The sequence below is a fragment of the Alosa alosa genome, chromosome 18, assembly GCF_017589495.1.
Source record: "Alosa alosa isolate M-15738 ecotype Scorff River chromosome 18, AALO_Geno_1.1, whole genome shotgun sequence".
In the NCBI taxonomy this organism is placed as follows: domain Eukaryota; kingdom Metazoa; phylum Chordata; class Actinopteri; order Clupeiformes; family Clupeidae; genus Alosa; species Alosa alosa.
Genome location: NC_063206.1, coordinates 27,767,758 through 27,786,384, shown reverse-complemented (window position 1 = coordinate 27,786,384; position 18,627 = coordinate 27,767,758). Strand labels below are relative to the sequence as shown.

Sequence of the window (18,627 nt, the reverse complement as noted above, 5' to 3'; positions counted from 1 at the left end):
ACAAAAACTGCACTAAGGACAGTCAGTAGTCCAACCTCTGCAACGTGCAGGTGATTTATATGTAGTGGATCGATCTTATTTTATATATATATATATATATATATATATATATATATATAGATATAGATATAGATCAAGTATATATATATCTATTTATATATTTCTGTTTGCCACTGAATAAAGAAAACATGAGAAAAACAAAATAAAGCAAAAACAAATCAATGGGCAATGGTCTGGCTCTCTTAGGGATGAGTCTGAAGGCCGCAGAAGGCATCGTTTTTCTTTTACCCTTGCTCATCTCGTTAAATAAACATTAAACAAAGGCAAAAGTAGTGCACGAGGTAAATGTAAAAAAAAAACGGCCGTTGTAGGTGGGTAGCAGATGTCAAGTCAGTCCGACACGGAGTGAGCCAGTAAGCACGTGAGTCACAAGTCTCAAGTCTGCCCAACTAGGAGAGGAGTTTTTCAAACGGAGAGCAAGAGAGAGGGAGAGAAAGAAAGAGACACACACATACACTAAATGTCACTTCTTATGCTCTCCCACAATATTTTGCAACGTTGCCAGTGAGGTTGTTGGCCAAATAAAAACGTCTGTCGCAGATTGCTCGTCTCACCTGACAAATCAGGCAAAGATGAAGCCATAAACCGCATGGAGCTCTTCACCTTCTTATCCCAGACCACCTCCTCTGGCTGCCCTTCTGCCATCTCTCCAGCCTTCGTTCCAGTTCTTTTTTTTCTCCTCCTTTGTGCCGCTCCGTCGCCTAAGACGCCGAGGAGCCCTGTGCGTCTCCGTCTGGCCTCAGTGCTGCCGGCCGCCCCATGGCCAGTACCTCTGCCGACAGCGGCGAAGTGGCTGCCGCGTCCGCTCCTGCTGCGACCGCCGCCGTCCTTGTCGTCACGCTGACCAGGTTCTCGTACTCGCTACTGTCCTCGTCCTCATCCTCATCCTCGTCCTCGTCGTCCCCCTCCTGTCCTGCCGCCTGCCGGTCCAGGGAGTCAGAGCTGGAGCCATCGCCATTGCCGAGGCCCAGGCTGGGCGACGGGTGGCCCGGCGAGCCCACCGCCTGAGGCCGCGGCAGCAGCAAGGCTCTGGTCGGGTCCTGGCCTAGCACGCCCATGTAGGCCGAGGCGTCCGCGCCGGCCACACCAGCTGACGAGGCACCGGCCGCGGCGGGGAGGCCCCCGAGAGGAGCGGACGCTCCCCCTCGGTCAGCAGAGGAAGGGGGCGTCTGCTGGAAGGCCAGGCGAGAGGAGAGTGGTGGAAGCAGTGGTGGAGCAGGTGCTCGGGGAGAGGGAGACGCAGCGTCCGACAGTGCTGTGGAGCTCTCAGGAGAGGAGCGCTGGTCTGCAGTGTCCGCCTCCTGTAGTCCTGAGGAAGGAAGGGCAGTTTGGGTTAACGCCATATCAGACCTATGCCTAGATTTCATGGCAAAAAAACATTGTAATATTTATATATGGAAGTTTTTCAGATATAACTGAATAACAATAAACAATATGCTTGAAATATACATGCCTTAAAAAAAAAAAACACTTTTTTTAATGTTTGCACCTTATTACTAACCATCATCCAGAAGACTTTGAACACAGAATCTGCTGCCTTGTGGCATTTAAACAAGAGAAGAGAGTAAGGCCCTGTGTCCACCAAATCGCGTTGTCCACCCAAACAGCGCCCTCAACCTCATTTTCAGGGTGTTTACTGTTGCTAGGTTACGAAGTTTTGATTAGTCGTCGAGAGAGAAGTGACATTGACGAGGCCAGCGCTGTTCTAAAAATTGAACAGATATCAACTTTCAGCGCTCCGAGTGCTGCGGAAAAACAACGGTCAGCGCCGAGGGCACGGAGTGCTGTGAGCGCTGAACTTCATAGGATTTGTATAGCAAATAGCCGTAGGCCCTAATGGAGCATTCACTCTCAGCTACGCTGCCTTCCAGTCAGGACAGACTGCCTTTTTCGTCACCGCACACAATTGTACAACCACATTTTAGAGCATCTCCCAGAGCAGTATATAGCGAAGACATGACAAGTAGAATCTCAATCATGTCCTGCATAAAGTACAAAATCCTGAGTCCTGCCTCTCACCCCCCACACGCACGCACGCATTTCTCTAAGAATTGCTGCTGTCTGAAAGCTTCCTCCTTGTGATCTATGGAGTTTGTTGACTTACTCCTTTCTTCTTCTGCAGTCTTACGTTTCCTGAGGGTGATCTGCTGCTTTAGCTTGTTTGTTTCCTCCTGGAGTTTTTCCTTCACACGTTCACTTTTGTCCACTTCTCCACACACTGCCTGTGAAATTGAATCACCCACACAGAATGTCATCTCCATGTCCACCGAAGACACATATAGCCAGTTGGAAAAACACTCTAGATGAGCAATATATAAGGGAATCAGACACCCAACTGTGTGCAAGTGTGACAGTGCGAGTGGTCATTCTCACCTGGACTTTCTCCTGCAGTGCGCTGTAGACCTGGTAAATAGTGCGGATGTCCTTCATCACGCCATCTTTATCAAAGAACTCGGCCCTGACACAGAGAGAGAGAGAGAGAGAGAGAGAGAGAGAGAGAGAGAGAGATTAGGATCCCAAATGATCTATTGGACACATGGCTGTTGATCTATTGGACACATGGCTGTTGAATGGCCGTTTAGCATGATCTTACAAACACAAAAAATGTGCTTATTGTATTCTGCATTTAAGAAAAGTGTTGTAGGATGTGCCGGTGGCTGCTGAGAGGTGGTCTTTGGCCTGTAGATTAACTTCCTGATCCAGACAATATTATTAACCCCTCGTTTCAATTCACTTCGTCAGCCAGCAGATGGCGCCACTGTGCGACAGACAGACAGCAGCTCCAGTTAGCTCAGCTCTGGTGGTCCACCACTAACATAACAGCCGCAACCCTAACAGCCATTCTGGCTGCGCTCGTGTTCCTGAGCTGACTATGACCGGCAGCAGGGGGCACTGTGGGCAGCCGTGAGACATATTTAAGGAGCGAGGTGTGACGGGGAGGGTCAGAGCCAGGGCCGTGAGAAAACAGCTGATCTCAGTAAGCCAGGTCTGAAATAGTGCACACATACACACACAGATCTAATCAGCGCTGTCACACTCTCCATGCCAGGGACAGCCAGGGTGACACCGAGAAAATAAAGGTGAGAGACAGAGTGAAGGACTGGACCAGGGGCGCCAGAACGAGTTTCAAAGTGCAGGGGCCAGATTACGTGTGCCTACAGTGTGCGTGCAAAGATATTCAGAATTCTGGGAGGGCGACAAGAATATTGGCAAAAAAACAAAACTCATCGGAGTAGGCTATTTGTTACCTTACTACTGAGCGGAAAACAGTGCACAACTAACTAGCTAATGACTGTCAATAACACCACGAATTGATTCCAAAAAAAATATCAGGGTGTTACAATTGGGACTGCACTGTTTTCGGTGTGAAGAAGAGCATCTAGTAGGCTATTAATGACCGAAGGAACGCAACTCGCAAGCGCACTTCACTCAAAGCAGTTCAATGTTTTGCAAGTTGTGTGCGTGTCACCATTCAACTTTGTGAAGGAGTGTGCGCGAGCTGGGCAGCAACACTTCCATAAAGCAATTCGAATTGGCACAATTTTTAAAAGCACTAGCTAGTGCCGTGTTCATTAACTTTTGAAGGCAGATTAGCTATAAGAAATGCCTGGTAGGCCTACAGCGCAACCTGGTTTGGACTAGATTATGCTACCTAATGTTTCCCAACTGTCATTAATTAAATAATAAATAAAAGGGGACGATATCTATAACAATGTCCACATGAAACATTTCAACGCAGTAATGCAAAAGTAGCCTAAATAGGTGTTAATCCCCATAGAGAGTAAAGAAGTTATGCAATAGATTACATTTTTTTTTTTACAGTAGCGAGTAATGTGTAGGCCTAATACATTACTTTTTTGAGTAACGACCCCAACACTGAGTAGCCACCTGCAGGCACCAATGACTACAGACGCTAATAATTTCAGATAGGACCACACACGCATTTGCCAGGGGTTCAGCACCGCATGTAATTTCAAAAGTAGACAGACAAAGCCTATGCTATTTGAAGTTAAACAAAACATACCGTATTTGAGGGCAGTTATGACGCTGCTTATCAAAGTACGCAGCAGGTCTCTTTCAAAATGTCCTGTTACAATTGCAGCTGCTTCCGATGTTGAATATTTAGAAAGTAGCCTACATGACGACATTTTTGAGCTAGAGTCAGATTTTTGGCTTCTGGTAGGCCTAGTAATTTGCTAATTAACTAAAGCAAGACTTGAGTGATATCACACAAGGTGCACAGAAGTGAATTAAATGAAATAGGTTAACATGCATTATTTGAACATTGCAATACCCACCCAACAAACCCAGAGAAGGCTTGGTAGATGTTTCGGATAGATGACAGCACTTTGTAACCAATTAATAGCCCAATTCTTAGTTTTGCAATAAAAGCAGTATCATCATAGCAGTATATATCATCGATAATCGTTCACATTTTACTATAGGCTAAGAACAACCACTGCCCCTCAGCTGGAGTTGCAGAGGAGTCTCAAAAGTACAGGGAGACAGAACGCGAATGACTTTATGAATATCACACTTTTTGAAAAGGGGAAAAAGACGAGTAAAGGGCGAGGCTAGAGTTGGAGGAATTGTGTCTTGTTGCTGTAAAGGAGAACATGAGAATGACCGCCGCTGTAGGCTCACAATTAAGAAGCATAAATCAGCCTTAAACTGCATTAAGATGTCCACACGAAATGCAGCCTCATTTTTGTCAGCAGAAGTTCGTATCAGCAAATGTGGTTTGGTAAACGGGGACACAGAAGTGAAATAGGTTAACCTGGTCTATTTGAACATTGCTGGTAATCTTAAGTGATAGGCTATCATACAAACCTTGCGAAGGCTTGGTAGCTTAGGCCTACATATTTCGGATATCACGTTGCGCATGTATTAGGCCTAATTAAATCTCATATGGCGTAATAGGCTAAATGTGGTTATCCAACAGATTCATAACTTCAGTAATTGTCATTAGCCTTTATTAATGGTTAACAAACCATACCAAACCAGAATAAAATGTTATTAGATTCGGCTACATTTCAAATCCATCTCTCCATCCCAGGGTGGAGCGCTGTCTGCTCCCTGGGGGTGTAGCCTGGGTGCTCTGCTGGTGTTTTGCTCATCGGTTTTGACCCATGGGCAGAAAGCTTAAGGTTTTGCAACAGTGACGCTGCACAAATAGCTCTAGGCTATATTAGATGCGGGCTACTACCGCTATAATGGTTAACACCTCTCCGTTTTTTGCGCGGACGTTTTTTTGTGGATGATTTTGTTTATTAAAATATATTTTGAGCCAAAAGTGGAGGGGCCATTGGCCCCCTGGCCACTGTGCTTCCGGCGCCTATGGACTGGACACACAGTGTCTGTCTGTCTGTCTCTCTGTCTAGCGTCTGACTGAGGTGGCACGCTAATCACCTGCTTTAGTTAATCACCTCTGTGCCTCAAGCCCCTGACTGACACTGACATCACTGCTGAGGGACAGAAATGGAGAGGCCCACGCACACTTGCTGCTTAACTCTCTCTCTCTCACACACACACACACACACACACACACACACACACACACACACACGGGTATGCACAGGCATGCACGCACAAACAAACATGCACGCACCCAAAGGCACACACACAGAAACACACAGACATGCACGCACCCACAAGCACTCACACACACAAACAAACATGCATGCAGCCACAGGGTGTGCGCACACACACACACACACACAAACACAGACATGCACACACACACGCACAGTCGCACACATACAAACGGACATGCACGCACCCACAGGCACGCGCACACCCACAGGCGTGTGCATGCACGCACACACACACGCACAGACATGCACACACATCTGCTCACCCGTGCTCTTTGATGACCTTGGCGTAGTTTTGGGACGTGTTGGGGACTGAGGACACCTTGTACTCCTGCTGGCTGGTGTTGCCCAGATTGGGTATACTGAGGGACACTCTCTGATTATACCTGTATGCACGAGACAGACAAAATACAAGTTTTGAACAAACAAAGAGTATTTAAGAGTGATGTGAGTAATAGTTCTTGATTACACATCAATTACACCTTGATTATACCTTATTTTCAAATACTTTAACAGACAGTTTTCCTGATTAATAATATTGACATTCTAAAATCATACCCACAAGCAAAACATCTGTGCACTCTGCAAGATAAATGTATTCTTTTTCCATAACAGCATCAGAGTTCAACTCCACATTCAGAGAGGACTTACTTTAGTAGCTATTGTACTCTCTATAAGTTTCTCACAGTTATTTTTTGTTAGACTATGCTTGCTGTATAGCTCTAAACAGATGGTTGTATAGTTGTGTGTATGCAATCGGACTTGGCACTTGCACATAAGTGCAGACTATGCCCTGGGAATGCTGTAACGACGCTGTGTATTCTGGCGAGGATAGGGGTGAGTGCCACATAATGTTATCAGTCATAATGTCACTAACCTTTTTAACTGCCTACATTCTCAGCACTAGCTGATGCGAAACAGTGCTCACACATTCTCCTCATAGCTCCACCATGACATAGTGGAGTCGTCACGCTTGTAAATTATTCACTGCTCAAGTGAATTAGGTTGGTCTTTATACACCATGATCTGGTGTTCCTGCATCTTATGACACAAACAAGGGGGTCAGTGATAGGATGGCCTCTCCTACCCACATACAATAGTGGGGGAAATTTTATCACAGATTGCTCCCCCTTGTGGTATATATACAGAACTTAATTTTGCCTTTGCCAGTAAGTTATATGGATGGTGGGTACCTAAGTTATTTGGTGAGTGAGTACATGAACATCAGGTCAATTTCAGTTAGGTCTGTCATTTCAAGCTTTCATGGTAGTCATTCAAAACACTACATCTAACTATTAGACAAGAACAAGATGAAAGGGGAAATTACATTGTGAGGCATCATCTGCTGAGGCACATGGTTACACTGCATGTCACACCACCTTGTGGCATGGAAAATAAACACAAGAGTGGGACAAGAAAAAGAAAAGAAAGGGGGAGGAAAAATAACAACCATTTCTCTCCCAATCCAGTGTTTCTCACACACACACACAACTTACATCAGTCATGTAAAGCAAATCAATTTGATGAAATACAGATGCAGAGGGTGTGAGTGTGTGAGTGTGTGTGTATGCATGTATGTGTGTGTGTGTGGTGTAGGGATGGTGTAGTCCGTGTGTATGTGTGTGTGTGTGTGTGTGGTTCAGTGTGTGTGTGCTTACCTGCGGTTGGGCCTAAAGAGCACATACTCCAGCGCGTGTGTGGAGCTGTTGGCCGTGGAGATGAAGCTGAAGAGGAGGAAGACAAGGTCAGGCACACCAAGGATAGTGGTCAGCTGCTTGTGGAGCACCTGCTCCCTGAACGACATCTGCTGTTGGGTGTTCCGACGGAACCGGTACCAGCCAATCACATTCTGGAGGCAATACAGAACACAATCAACACACTCTATTCATTTTATTCTGATTCAATTCCAAACCAAGGGCATCACAGCACTACTACTTTGTTGTCTTGCCATTGCCATCTGTGCAAAGATTTTGTACACCATTCTGGTGTAGGGTTTTAAGTAAACCAAGTTTTAGAGCTTGTTGTGTGATGAGCCCAGAAATCTCCACAACTTACTTTCCTTCGGTCCTTCAGAATTCTGTTGAGATTCTCCTCATTCACCTTTCCCGCATAATCATAAAAGCTGGAAACACAAAGGGGCAAAGAGCAGCATTAATACCTACATACTACCAATGCAAACATACTATATGAATGTTACAAAGGAAGCGCAAACAAATACAGACATCAAGATAACAAGTAGAAGATGGTTAGGAAATGGCTTTTATGAGAGCAGGTCAACCACATTAGTTACCTAAAGAGATGTGCACATGGTTCATGATTATGTATTTCTGTTGAGAAGAAACACAAATATAAGAGTGTTACCATTGCAATCATACATGAGTTGATTCTAAACACACAAATGTGATCAGCATTCTGAACAGCTGTGTCACCTTGGAATTCCAACAGCTCTTGTCATTCTAAATGGCTGCAAAATAATACATTTATGGGCATGATTTTGCCCTGTACAGATTCAAAGCTTTTTTTGAAGTGTTGCTGGCTCTCAGTGAGCACTTCAGCATCTCGGAACTGACAAAATCATTTGTATAACTGTGTTCTGGCTGACCCTTTTTTTCCCAGTCACAGTCAGAATATGAACAGCAGAGACTATGGGCCTAAGAAGAAAGCACTATAAATAAAACTACGGTACTCTTAAATCTCTTGCGTTTTATGAGCAGAATAGACATTTTATGACTTTTGTTATACACAAAGGAATAGAATATTAAATGTAGACAGAGGAAATGTGCAAAGCATTTGATAGTGGAGTTTCCTAAAAACAAAAAAACAGAAGGGATATATACAGGATTTGATAGTGATATTAGCAACAGTAGACATGCTCTGCTGGCAAAAGTATCACTGACTGATGTGAATGTTTGTTCTCAGTTCCAGCCAAATGAATGAGGATCACTGAGAAACGGTTATCTGGTTATCAAACCTTTGGCTTGGTACAATAAAGGTTTAATGTTTCTTAGAGATTACACTCTCCCTCTGCCATTCTGCAGGTCAATGTCTTTTACAACACATCCTGGGACAACAATGTTTCTCTCCATGTGACTACAATTTACACACCTCACCCACAGGTCAGAGGAGGAGGAATACATCTTACCTACTACTTGAAGGAATTCAGTGTTGCTTATCTGTGAATCACTGATGCTGAAGGTCTCTTCCTGCCTCACCTCTCCCAATAAAAATCCCTCCTGTAAAAAAGACCCAATAAGTAAGTGTTGTATGCGTAAATAAAGAATTTACTGTTCATGTTGCTTCAGTTAATGGCATGCATGAGCTTTGCACTGGATACACTTCCTCTTTCTCTTACTTTGTTTTAAAGTCTAGCGTCTACAAATGGAGTTTACATTCTGTATGGCCTCTAACAGTATTCAAGTATTTTTTGCAACACTCCTTCAGGCATTTACGGTGTAATGTCACATGTCTTGTGTAATATAGTTTTCTAGGCAGGACGTAGCAGAAACACGGAAGTAAAGATAAACAGTGGTATCCCAGCTGTGGTATGTCAACAATGCAGCCAGCCAGGCTACTTCCTGTAGATTAAACTTGAACATAGACGAATGTAAACGCCAAAACTAGTTCGCTCCGAAACACACTCAAGCATAACATCATTCTGTTGGCCACTGCCTACACCCTAAAAAGCGTTTAATTGTGCACAATGTCGAGGTCAAACCTGAAAACATCAAGTTCGGAATAACTAGCTTGCTACTTTCACACATCGTTTTGACAGGTTACACTCAAGATCCTGGCTAACTGGTTAACTCGCTAGCTAATAATTTATCTAGTTTGACAGATGCTAACATTAAAACAATCGTCAATTCTTCTAGCAGAATAAGTTAACAAATAAAAATAAACGCACTCTAGACCTGTAAAAATGTATAAATGTCAAATCTTAAGAATGCATATAAATATACGCAATCGACAAGCAAGCAAAATAAGTTAGCTGGGTAGCTACCGAACAGCTAGCTAGTTGGCTAACTAGAACATTCACACAGGGTGATTGCAGGGTGCTAAAGGGTTAGCTCCAGCAGGAAGATGACACTGGAAAACTCAATGTCTCAACAAGATTGGTAGAAGACGGCCGGTAACCCTGTTAACCACACAAACTGACCTATGGAATTTCTAATGTTACTGTGAATGGTTCGTAATACTTACATGGTCGGAGTTGCTGTTAGCGCTGTGATAACACACAGAACTAAAAGTATAACCCGAAATGGATGCCGCCATGATGGAAACATCCCCACCTGTCCCAGAAATCCCCGCGGTCTCACCGGGTCCTCAAGCGTCATACAATCATATCCCGACTGTGACTGATAAAATGTAAGTTTATCGTTATGGTCTGTTGGAGTACAGATGCATCATCACTTCAAATAAACCGTTTTGGTATATATGCGATGGAGGCAACGACAGAAAGTGTTTTACAGTGATTGGTCAGTAGCCTACTGATGGATGAAAACTCAACCAATCAGGGCTAGTTTCCGCCACTAAAGGAGGAAACAAAATTTCACTTCACTTACACCGTGCAACACATGAGTGTTATGGAGAACGACACTTTCGCAATCCAGAACATGTCAGATTCCTCCTCGGAGATCAAAAACACTGCCCTGGAGAATGATTTCACACCATCAAAGCTCGGGACCAAAGACTAGTAAGAATATGCTGAAACAATAATGCTATCCAGCTAGAAAGACAGACTGGTCATGCATGACAGCTGTAATGTTAGCACATGTTCTTTACACTGGATGGCCGGCCAGTGTAAGATTAGCTGTTTTATGTCAGTTAAAGTAAACCAACCTCAGTGTTGAAAGCATTGCATTTATTTGATTAATGTTTAATTAAGTTTTGGCGTAGTGTGAGGGCTATTTTAAAAGGACACCTTTGTGTCGTAAGAACTGTTTTTGGAACACAGTGTAGAAACCTGTAGTCTCTCTTTTCGCAGCTGGGATGAAGCCTATCAGAGGGAGCTCCAGACATTTAAAGACATTGGAGATGTCGGTGAGATTTGGTGTGTTTTTGTTTTTCTGTTGACAAAATAAATAAAACAAGAAGGCTAGTGCATTCTGTGTTAGTGAGTAGTTTTGGATTGTCTTCTTCATGGCCTCTTCAAAGCATTGCTTTGCTGAGAATTGCATAAGACTTTTTTTTTTTTTTTTTGCATAGAGATTTGTTTTTGCATATAGATTGTCTGCTAAATTAATACGTGTAAATGAAGAGATTTTTGGCACAGCTTTTGCTTATATTTCAAGGTTTGGTGAAGAGAGCATGGATCGAGTGATCAGATGGATTGAAACACAAAATCTATCAGATGACATTTCCATATTAGACATAGGAACAGGGAATGGAATATTCCTAGTAGAACTGGTAAGTCAGACAGACATAACAAAAAGAGAGACGACATGCAATTTTACATTTCTACTTTCACTGCATGTATGCATAGTAACTCATTTAATTGTATGTTTGTGTGTTTGCTTGCAGGCCAAACAGGGATTCAAAAACCTCACTGGTATAGACTACTCCTCTGCTTCTGTAGAGCTGGCCAAGGGTGTGCTGAGGGAAGAGGGATTTACTGAAGTAAACATCGAGGTTAGTGTCAAACAAAAACCCTGATCTGCAATCTGAGACAACTCTCTACACTGGTTGACTGTTGACTGACTGGTCCTTTCAGATGGCATCAGCAGATTTACCTTTTACCTCTTTTGACTGTAAAAATGTAGCTACATAAAATGGATGATATCATCATCATCATCATCATAGTAATAATGAAATAAATAAAATAGATCAAATAAAAAGTTACAAGAAGCAAAATCAAACAGACAGTAAATTAATATGAACACAATCATGGTTAAGCTTATCATGATTTGTAAGTAACAACTGACTAGTAACTAGTACACATCCACACATTTGTGTCAAAATGTTTCCTGTATCCAGTCAACACCTGTGTGTTTCTTACATCCAGTCAATACCTGTGCACTCCTGAGGCTCAGCCTTGACTATCACTGCCCAGACAGACCCACAGCCTAAGCCACTGACGTTTGGCAGAGTGTCCGACAGGACTCCAGTGGCCAGACTCTCGACTCTCGAGCCAGACTGGGCTCCTGCCTAGCCTTGAAGGCTGTATTTGTCCCGCCATCAGAGGGAACATTTGCATGGACATGTCAAACTGATAGAGCTCTGCTTACCTCCCCCTTCATAAAAACAACAGGCCCCCCTACTGGTGCCCAGGACTGTGCATAGGATTATAGAAAAAGAATAGCATGTTTCAAGGCAGTTATATATATATATATATATATATATATATATATATATATATATATATATATATATATATATATATATATATATATATATATATATATATGTAGCCTAGGCCCAGTTTTTTCCACCCAGGCGGTTACAGAGCGTGCATGTATGCATAGAAACTCGCACACCGTGCAGAGAGTGAGCCTGGGCTCGGCACAGCAGCCAATATTGACCCTAGTGAGTCTGGCAGCCAGCAGGTTGGCTTGCTGGCAGTCCCGTCTATACTTCTGCTGAACAAGAACACTGCTGCACTGTGTGTGTGTGTGTGTGTGTTGAAAAAGGCCTGAATCTGCTTAAGTGTTTAAAATAAGGTTTTGGAGGCCCTAAGACACATGAGGGTAATCATGCCTTTGGCTGGCAGAAATGTTGCATGGTATGATTTAATGCCCCCGTCAAACTCTGTACAAGGTTGCTGATTTGCACCCAGTGGTAAAACTCACTCGCTCCGTGTGATCGTGGCAGGATGTATACATTTCTACTGGGGATCATAAAACCAGGCATGAAGGGGCTTGTGGGTAGATGTGTATGCGTACAGTAATGTAATGGTTGCCTCTGTGGCTCGACGCCTAGATTTGGACAGAGCAAGGCTTTCATTGGACATCTTGGCTGATATGCGAGTTTGGGTTTGGGAATAGGAAGTAAAAAAAAAAAAAAAGACGCCAGTGTCACGTCTGGAGATCACATCATAACAGGAGGTTAAGCAACTATATTCCTAAATTATATTCTATAAATTATAACCTCTGTGCTCCAGGATTGGTATCTCTAAATACTGCACAGATACACTGGCTTGGCTGGGCACAAAGACTTGCTAGAGTCAACAACAACTTGTATTCTTTCTAGTCTATTGTATTATGCTTCTATCTGATTACTATTCAGCTATCATGCTTCTCTGTTCAACCTCAGGAGATGGATTTCCTCAATCCTCCTTCCGACCTGACTTCCTTCGACATGTGTATCGACAAGGGCACATTCGACGCCATCAGCCTGAACCCTGCGGATGGTCAGCAGGGTAAGGCGCAGTACGTGGCCTCCCTGAGACGGTTTCTGAGGCCCCAGGGCCTCTTTATCATCACTTCCTGTAACTGGACCAAGGAGCAGCTGCTACAGATCTTCAGCCCAGGTAACGACGCTAAGGCGAAGGCAAGGAGAGGCGCCTACGCTGGCGCCGGCACATATGCACCACACCACATGCAAGGCGTCTTCCCTAAATCACCACGCGCTCTCCGCTGTCCTTCAGGCAAACCACGGTTGTCATTGGAAAAACGAGGAGAGAAGCAGATCCTGAGTCTCTTGCATCTAGAACAGTAGAGTGGAAAAGGGGGTCGTTGATTTCTTTTACCAGCTGCAGCTGTAGCTCTGGTTGACCCATTGGATTTACTGCTCCCAGACGAGGGCATGCCTGTCCGCTTGTTTCTCTCTTTTCCTGCTCCTCGGAGGAGCACCATTTTGAGCACTGCCAACATGTGCAGACAAGCCCCAGTGGTAGCTCCCAGTGCAAGGTCGCGTCTTAGCCCCCTCACCTGCCACTGGTCTGTTTGTGAGACCACTGACCCATGCGTGAAGAGCCAAGCCACGGCATTCATCATGTTGTCAGCCTGCCTCTGTCAAGTTCAAAAGTCAGGTAACTCCTCAGCACAGCGGCCTTTGCTATTTAGCTTTGGCACGGCTCTGTGTTAACAGTGTGCACGCTAAATCCCCTCTTTCAACAGATTGGCGATCTTAGGCCATTTCCCTTGTATGTCCACTCACTGCCACTGCCCACAGTGTCTATGACCCACCCTGAAGAAATGTACCCACTGAATTTACTTAATTGTAATGTGTATATTCGTTGTACATAAATGAAATATGTTACATCAATGTACCATTTCTCTTCTCGGTTTACAAAATTGATTTGCACCTTGACGTGAAACACAATTTGAGCAACTACGGTATTTTCAATGATGGTTTAATTGAGATTAAATGGATTATATATTTCACTTAAACATTATTGTGTATACAGCTTGAACAAAGTACTGGGAGTTGTCATTTTGAAGTTGACGAGTTGAATGAATTTTGCTGTGTCATTGCTGATAGAAGATTAAATGAAGTCACAGCTTCTTGACATGCCACATTCTGAATAAGTAGTGTAGTATAGTATACAGTATACTCTTTTAATACAGTATACTCTTTTGATCCTGTGAGGGGAAATTTGGTCTCTGCATTTATCCCAATCCGTGAATTAGTGAAACACACTCAGCACACAGTGAGGTGAAGCACACACTAATCCCGGCGCAGTGAGCTGCCTGCAACAACAGCGGCGCTCGGGGAGCAGTGAGGGGGTTAGGTGCCTTGCTCAAGGGCATCTGACATATTTGCATTCTCAATACCTAACTTACTGTACTGTGGTTTGGCATTGTTAATCTCAAAGCATAACATAAGATGTTACCCAGCACCAAATTTCTACTGGTCCCTAAGACCAACTATCATTAACAAACACATTTGGCAACACTGATAGCTGCTTTATTATCTCAGTGTTCTTCCTTGTGTTCATGGGAACACAAGGAAGTGGTGGCAGCAAGTTTACCATGGATAAATGCACTGCTGTGGAAAAATATGTTAATTCAATGTAATGGTGTGTTTTAGAGGTAAATAAGACTAGTTTTTTCCTCCAGTTGAAGCCAAAAGTATGTTGTGTTTTTGAAATTCGGAGTGAGCAAATGGATGAGCAGTGAAAAAGAGAATGTGTCCAGTGTGTTGACAGACACGCCAGCTCATGACCACAAAACTATCAGACTTGTCCATCTCCGACCACTGAAATGAAATTAGAAATTAATAAATCAAATGAAATGAGATGTAACCTTCTGTTAAGAGTGCTGGAAGTGAAGGGAATTCTAAAATGTCCACTGAATAAATACCTGTATCTACTGTTGACGTAATTATATGTCTTAATGCACAATTTGTATCAAGAGCACAGTGGCTTGTCTGCTCCATCTGTGTGTTGTTGATAAGTGATTCGGAGCATAGCACCCGTGCTGGGAAGGGCCTCAGTGATGCTGTGGGTGTTGTCAGCTGGTTATGTTGAGGAAAGCTATACATTTCAAATTACCATTTCACTTTCACTTTACTTGCCACAAAATTGCAAGTTGAGTATTTGGAATATATAAAGATGTGTCTTTTTCCTCTGTTTCCCCAGTGGTTTGGCAAAGAGAAAAGTTTCTATTTTAGCACGGTTCATCTCTGGACCCACAGCATGCGGTACAAATGGATGCCCTCCACATTTCCTCTGCTTCAGTGCTACGCACCCATTTTGCGATGGCTGTCTGTCGTTTGTAGCTCTGAAATGTGGAGCAGAATCACGAGTTGTAGAAAAGACGTAACCTTGTTCTAACTGCTTATCCCTCTATCCCTGTACAGGATTTGAGCTGGCGAAGGAGCTCCCCACTCCTCGTTTTCAGTTTGGCGGAGTGACGGGGAACAGTGTGACGGTCCTGGTCTTCAAGTATCAGGCCTGAGTCTGGCGGCCGGACTGATGAACTCAACGAGTGTCAAATGTTTTTTCAATGTTTTTTTTTTTTAAATCTCCTCAACAACAACAACAACAACAAAGCAGGATACAAAAGGACAAACTAAAGACTTCTGGAAGGAAGGCAATCTTCTATATCGTAAAACATCACAAGACTGCACCCATGGATTTTTCTTTGAAAGTGAACACTATTCTTTATTTGCCTCAGTGAAGGATGTAATGGCACATGTTGTGTCTGTGTGTGCAAACAGAGCAGTGAGCCGTTGAACCTTTGCAAGGCCTCTTAATGGCCTTGTAAACTGGGAATTTACCAGCAGACTGAGTGGCTGTTTAACTGTATGTGTATGTGTATGTGTTTGTGTTTGTGTGCGTACCTGTTTATGAATGGCTGTGCAAGCCAGTGAAGTGAGCGTGCACATGTGTGAGTGGTAAGTTCTAGAGGTACACTCTACTCTCATTTCTTTCCTGGAATTCTCTCAGTTTGTTCTGTCCCCTCACTTCTCTAGTTCCCCTAAGTTCTGAGGGGGGTATTTCTTAGCTTATTTAAATACTTTGTCATAAAAAAGTTGGTTTTGATGATGAATTACCTCTCTGTTCATGTGAGAAGAGTGTAATGCAACACAAAGAATAGGATAGGACTCCAAATTGACCTTTTAACCGCCACAATCAGTTGTTGAGCATGTTGTATATGGAATGTGGCTGAAGGTGCTGAGCGAGGAAGGAAAACCTCTGAGTTATGTGTTGATCATGTTCGTGTTGAACTAGAAAACCTCTGAGTAATGTGTTGATCATGTTAGTGTTGAACTAGGAAACCTCTGAGTTATGTGTTGATCATGTTAGTGTTGAACTAGAAAACCTCTGAGTTATGTGTTGATCATGTTAGTGTTGAACTAGGCTGGCAGAAACAAACACCATTTCACTTTGTTAACAATAGCAGGCTTGGCCATGCTGATGTTCCATCATCCTTTTGTAATGTATTCAATGGACATGTACGAGTGTACTGAATAAAACTCAAATCCATTTTGTAAATAATGTCATAATTTACTCCACTCTGAAGAAGAGCTATTTTTGGGCATGTGCACCATATATGATGCACAAAGGTGATTGATTTGCATAAAGTCAAACTTCAGGTCTGAGGATAGAAACATGTTGGACAAACACATTGTATTTCTAGTAATAAACATTGAGGTGAGGTCTTGTTTTCCTATTAGAACAAACTAACTTGAAATCTTTGAGTAAGCCAGCAGTAACAGCTGAACATATACATAGGATACCCACTTAATGAATGAAGATTATTCAGAAATTAATTTGACCACTTCTTGCTAGGCCATATATGCACCTTGTGCCTGACACCTATACACCATTGTAATGATAGACTATAGCATTGTGACATTGTTGAGCTTTTGTGTTAAATTCTGCAGTTCAGAACTGACATGTTCTATTTGAGAGGGAAAAAACAGGCTGTGCCTCTAGCTCCAAGGCTGTCATTATTAATCGTTGGCTTTTTCATCCCTTTCATCAGATTCTGGGCTAATGTCCCATGCAGTGAAAGAGGTGACTGCTTAGGCGTGCTTTTACATAAACACACAAGGCTTTACCAGAATCAGGGCCTGGAATTTTACTGGATTTCTGAGCGGCCCTGGGTGGAAGTCTCAAACAGACACTCACACACACACACACACACACACACCAGTGGTTCCCAGGAAAGGGACTCATGTCATGCTGAAATCAGTGCACTTCAATGTGTGTCAAAGAAAAAGAAGTTCAACATTGCAAAATGCGTTGCTCAACTCTGTTCGACTGTGCCAATGGGTAGGGCACAGGATGATGTCCGTATGTGTGTGTGTGAGAAAGAATTGTGTGTGTGTGTGTGTGTGCTTGTGTGTGTGTCTGGTCTGTCCGTCTGTCTGTGTGTGTGCCTTTGTGTTTGTGTGTGTGCATGCTCATTTATTTTGGCAGTGCCCAATGATTCCGCGAAGACAGTCACACCATCACAATCGCTATGATTCCCAGTGTTCTCGGAGCTCACCAACTCCCTTACACAGGTGCTGTTGCTAAGAAAAACACGGCCATAAACAGGAAAGAAGAGTGGGGCAGGGCCCAGCACGGCCCACTGGCCGTCAGGTTTTCCGTCAAACATTCCTTCCACACGGTAGCCAGGAAGTAAGGCACTGCCATGAGTCTATATACCTGCAAAAGACTGAAGAACCAAGGAAGCATAGCTGGTGCAATGGACTCCTTGGATAAGGTTCTCATCTGACGGAGGCTAATTCAGATCTCAGGAGGACCATGTGGTTAAAATCAACTGAAAATAGTTCAATTAAAACATTTGATATTTGAGCTTAAAAGCCAATCACATGCATCCACCTTTATGTGCAGCTGCACAGGCACCATTTTTTAGGGAGTAGTCTTGTCTGTGCCACTCTGTTAATTTGTCATTGTTGAATTTGTTTAAAAGTGCATTTGATTGTATTGCGCCTTTAAATCATCAAGTCACTTTGTTTAACCAGATGCAGCATGAACAAAGACTTATCCAGACTTCAGGAGCACCATTTTCAAACGAGCTCCTGCTTTGCATGTATAGAGGAGGGCACAGAACATGCCATGCAAAACACCTCATTTTCATCCCCAGCCAGAGTGCAAGAAGAGACTGGTTTGCTTGCTTCCCTGTAAAGGGCTCCCAGGCATACTGACAGGCAGCACACATCTGGGCTGGGCTGGCCTGGCCTGGTGTGAATAAGGCTGGAGCTTGTCAACCATGAGCCTGGTTTCCGGAGCTGCCATGGGAAAATTGGTACCAGGCAGCGGACGCCTCATTAAAGACGCCAATCATTCAAAGCAGTTAAACAACAGGATTAGTTCCAAAACACTGACAAGTAAAAGTTTAGATCTACACATGATAAAAAGTATTTATCATTCATGTGTGCATGATAGCCATAGTAGGAAGCACTACAGTTTGTGAATGGAGAGAATGCATATGTTCTTGAGTGTGAGGTCATGCCACACAGACACTCCTTCCCTTCTAAGATGAGTGATGAAAAGTCGACATGCTGTATGGTATTTAAAAGTGGAGATACGGTCTTATCCTTCCTTCTTTTTTGCTTTCTCTGTCTCTCTCTTTCTCGCCTTCTC

The 18,627-nt window shown here is 43.4% G+C and overlaps 2 protein-coding genes across 3 annotated transcripts; one reads left to right on the top strand and one right to left on the bottom strand.

The window, feature by feature from the left end:
- Positions 1–301: 301 nt before the first annotated feature.
- Positions 302–10,030, bottom strand: abraxas2 (abraxas 2, BRISC complex subunit). The gene is made up of 9 exons (XM_048270067.1): positions 9,849–10,030; positions 8,794–8,884; positions 7,942–7,978; positions 7,707–7,773; positions 7,310–7,500; positions 5,918–6,037; positions 2,434–2,518; positions 2,165–2,282; positions 302–1,369 (listed from the first exon to the last, which is right to left on the bottom strand). Exons 1-9 carry the CDS (start codon positions 9,918–9,920, stop codon positions 762–764), a joined length of 1,389 nt encoding a protein of 462 aa, XP_048126024.1. The 5' UTR covers positions 9,921–10,030; the 3' UTR covers positions 302–761.
- eef1akmt2 (EEF1A lysine methyltransferase 2) lies at positions 10,026–16,521 on the top strand. Of its 2 annotated transcripts, none has more exons than XM_048270071.1 (6): positions 10,026–10,341; positions 10,633–10,684; positions 10,940–11,054; positions 11,169–11,276; positions 12,897–13,113; positions 15,387–16,521. In XM_048270071.1, exons 1-6 carry the CDS (start codon positions 10,305–10,307, stop codon positions 15,482–15,484), a joined length of 627 nt encoding a protein of 208 aa, XP_048126028.1. In that variant the 5' UTR covers positions 10,026–10,304; the 3' UTR covers positions 15,485–16,521. The 2 variants fall into 2 exon arrangements, with proteins under 2 accessions (XP_048126028.1, XP_048126027.1); XM_048270070.1 differs by having other exon boundaries at positions 10,633–10,698.
- The last annotated feature ends 2,106 nt before the right edge of the window (positions 16,522–18,627 follow it).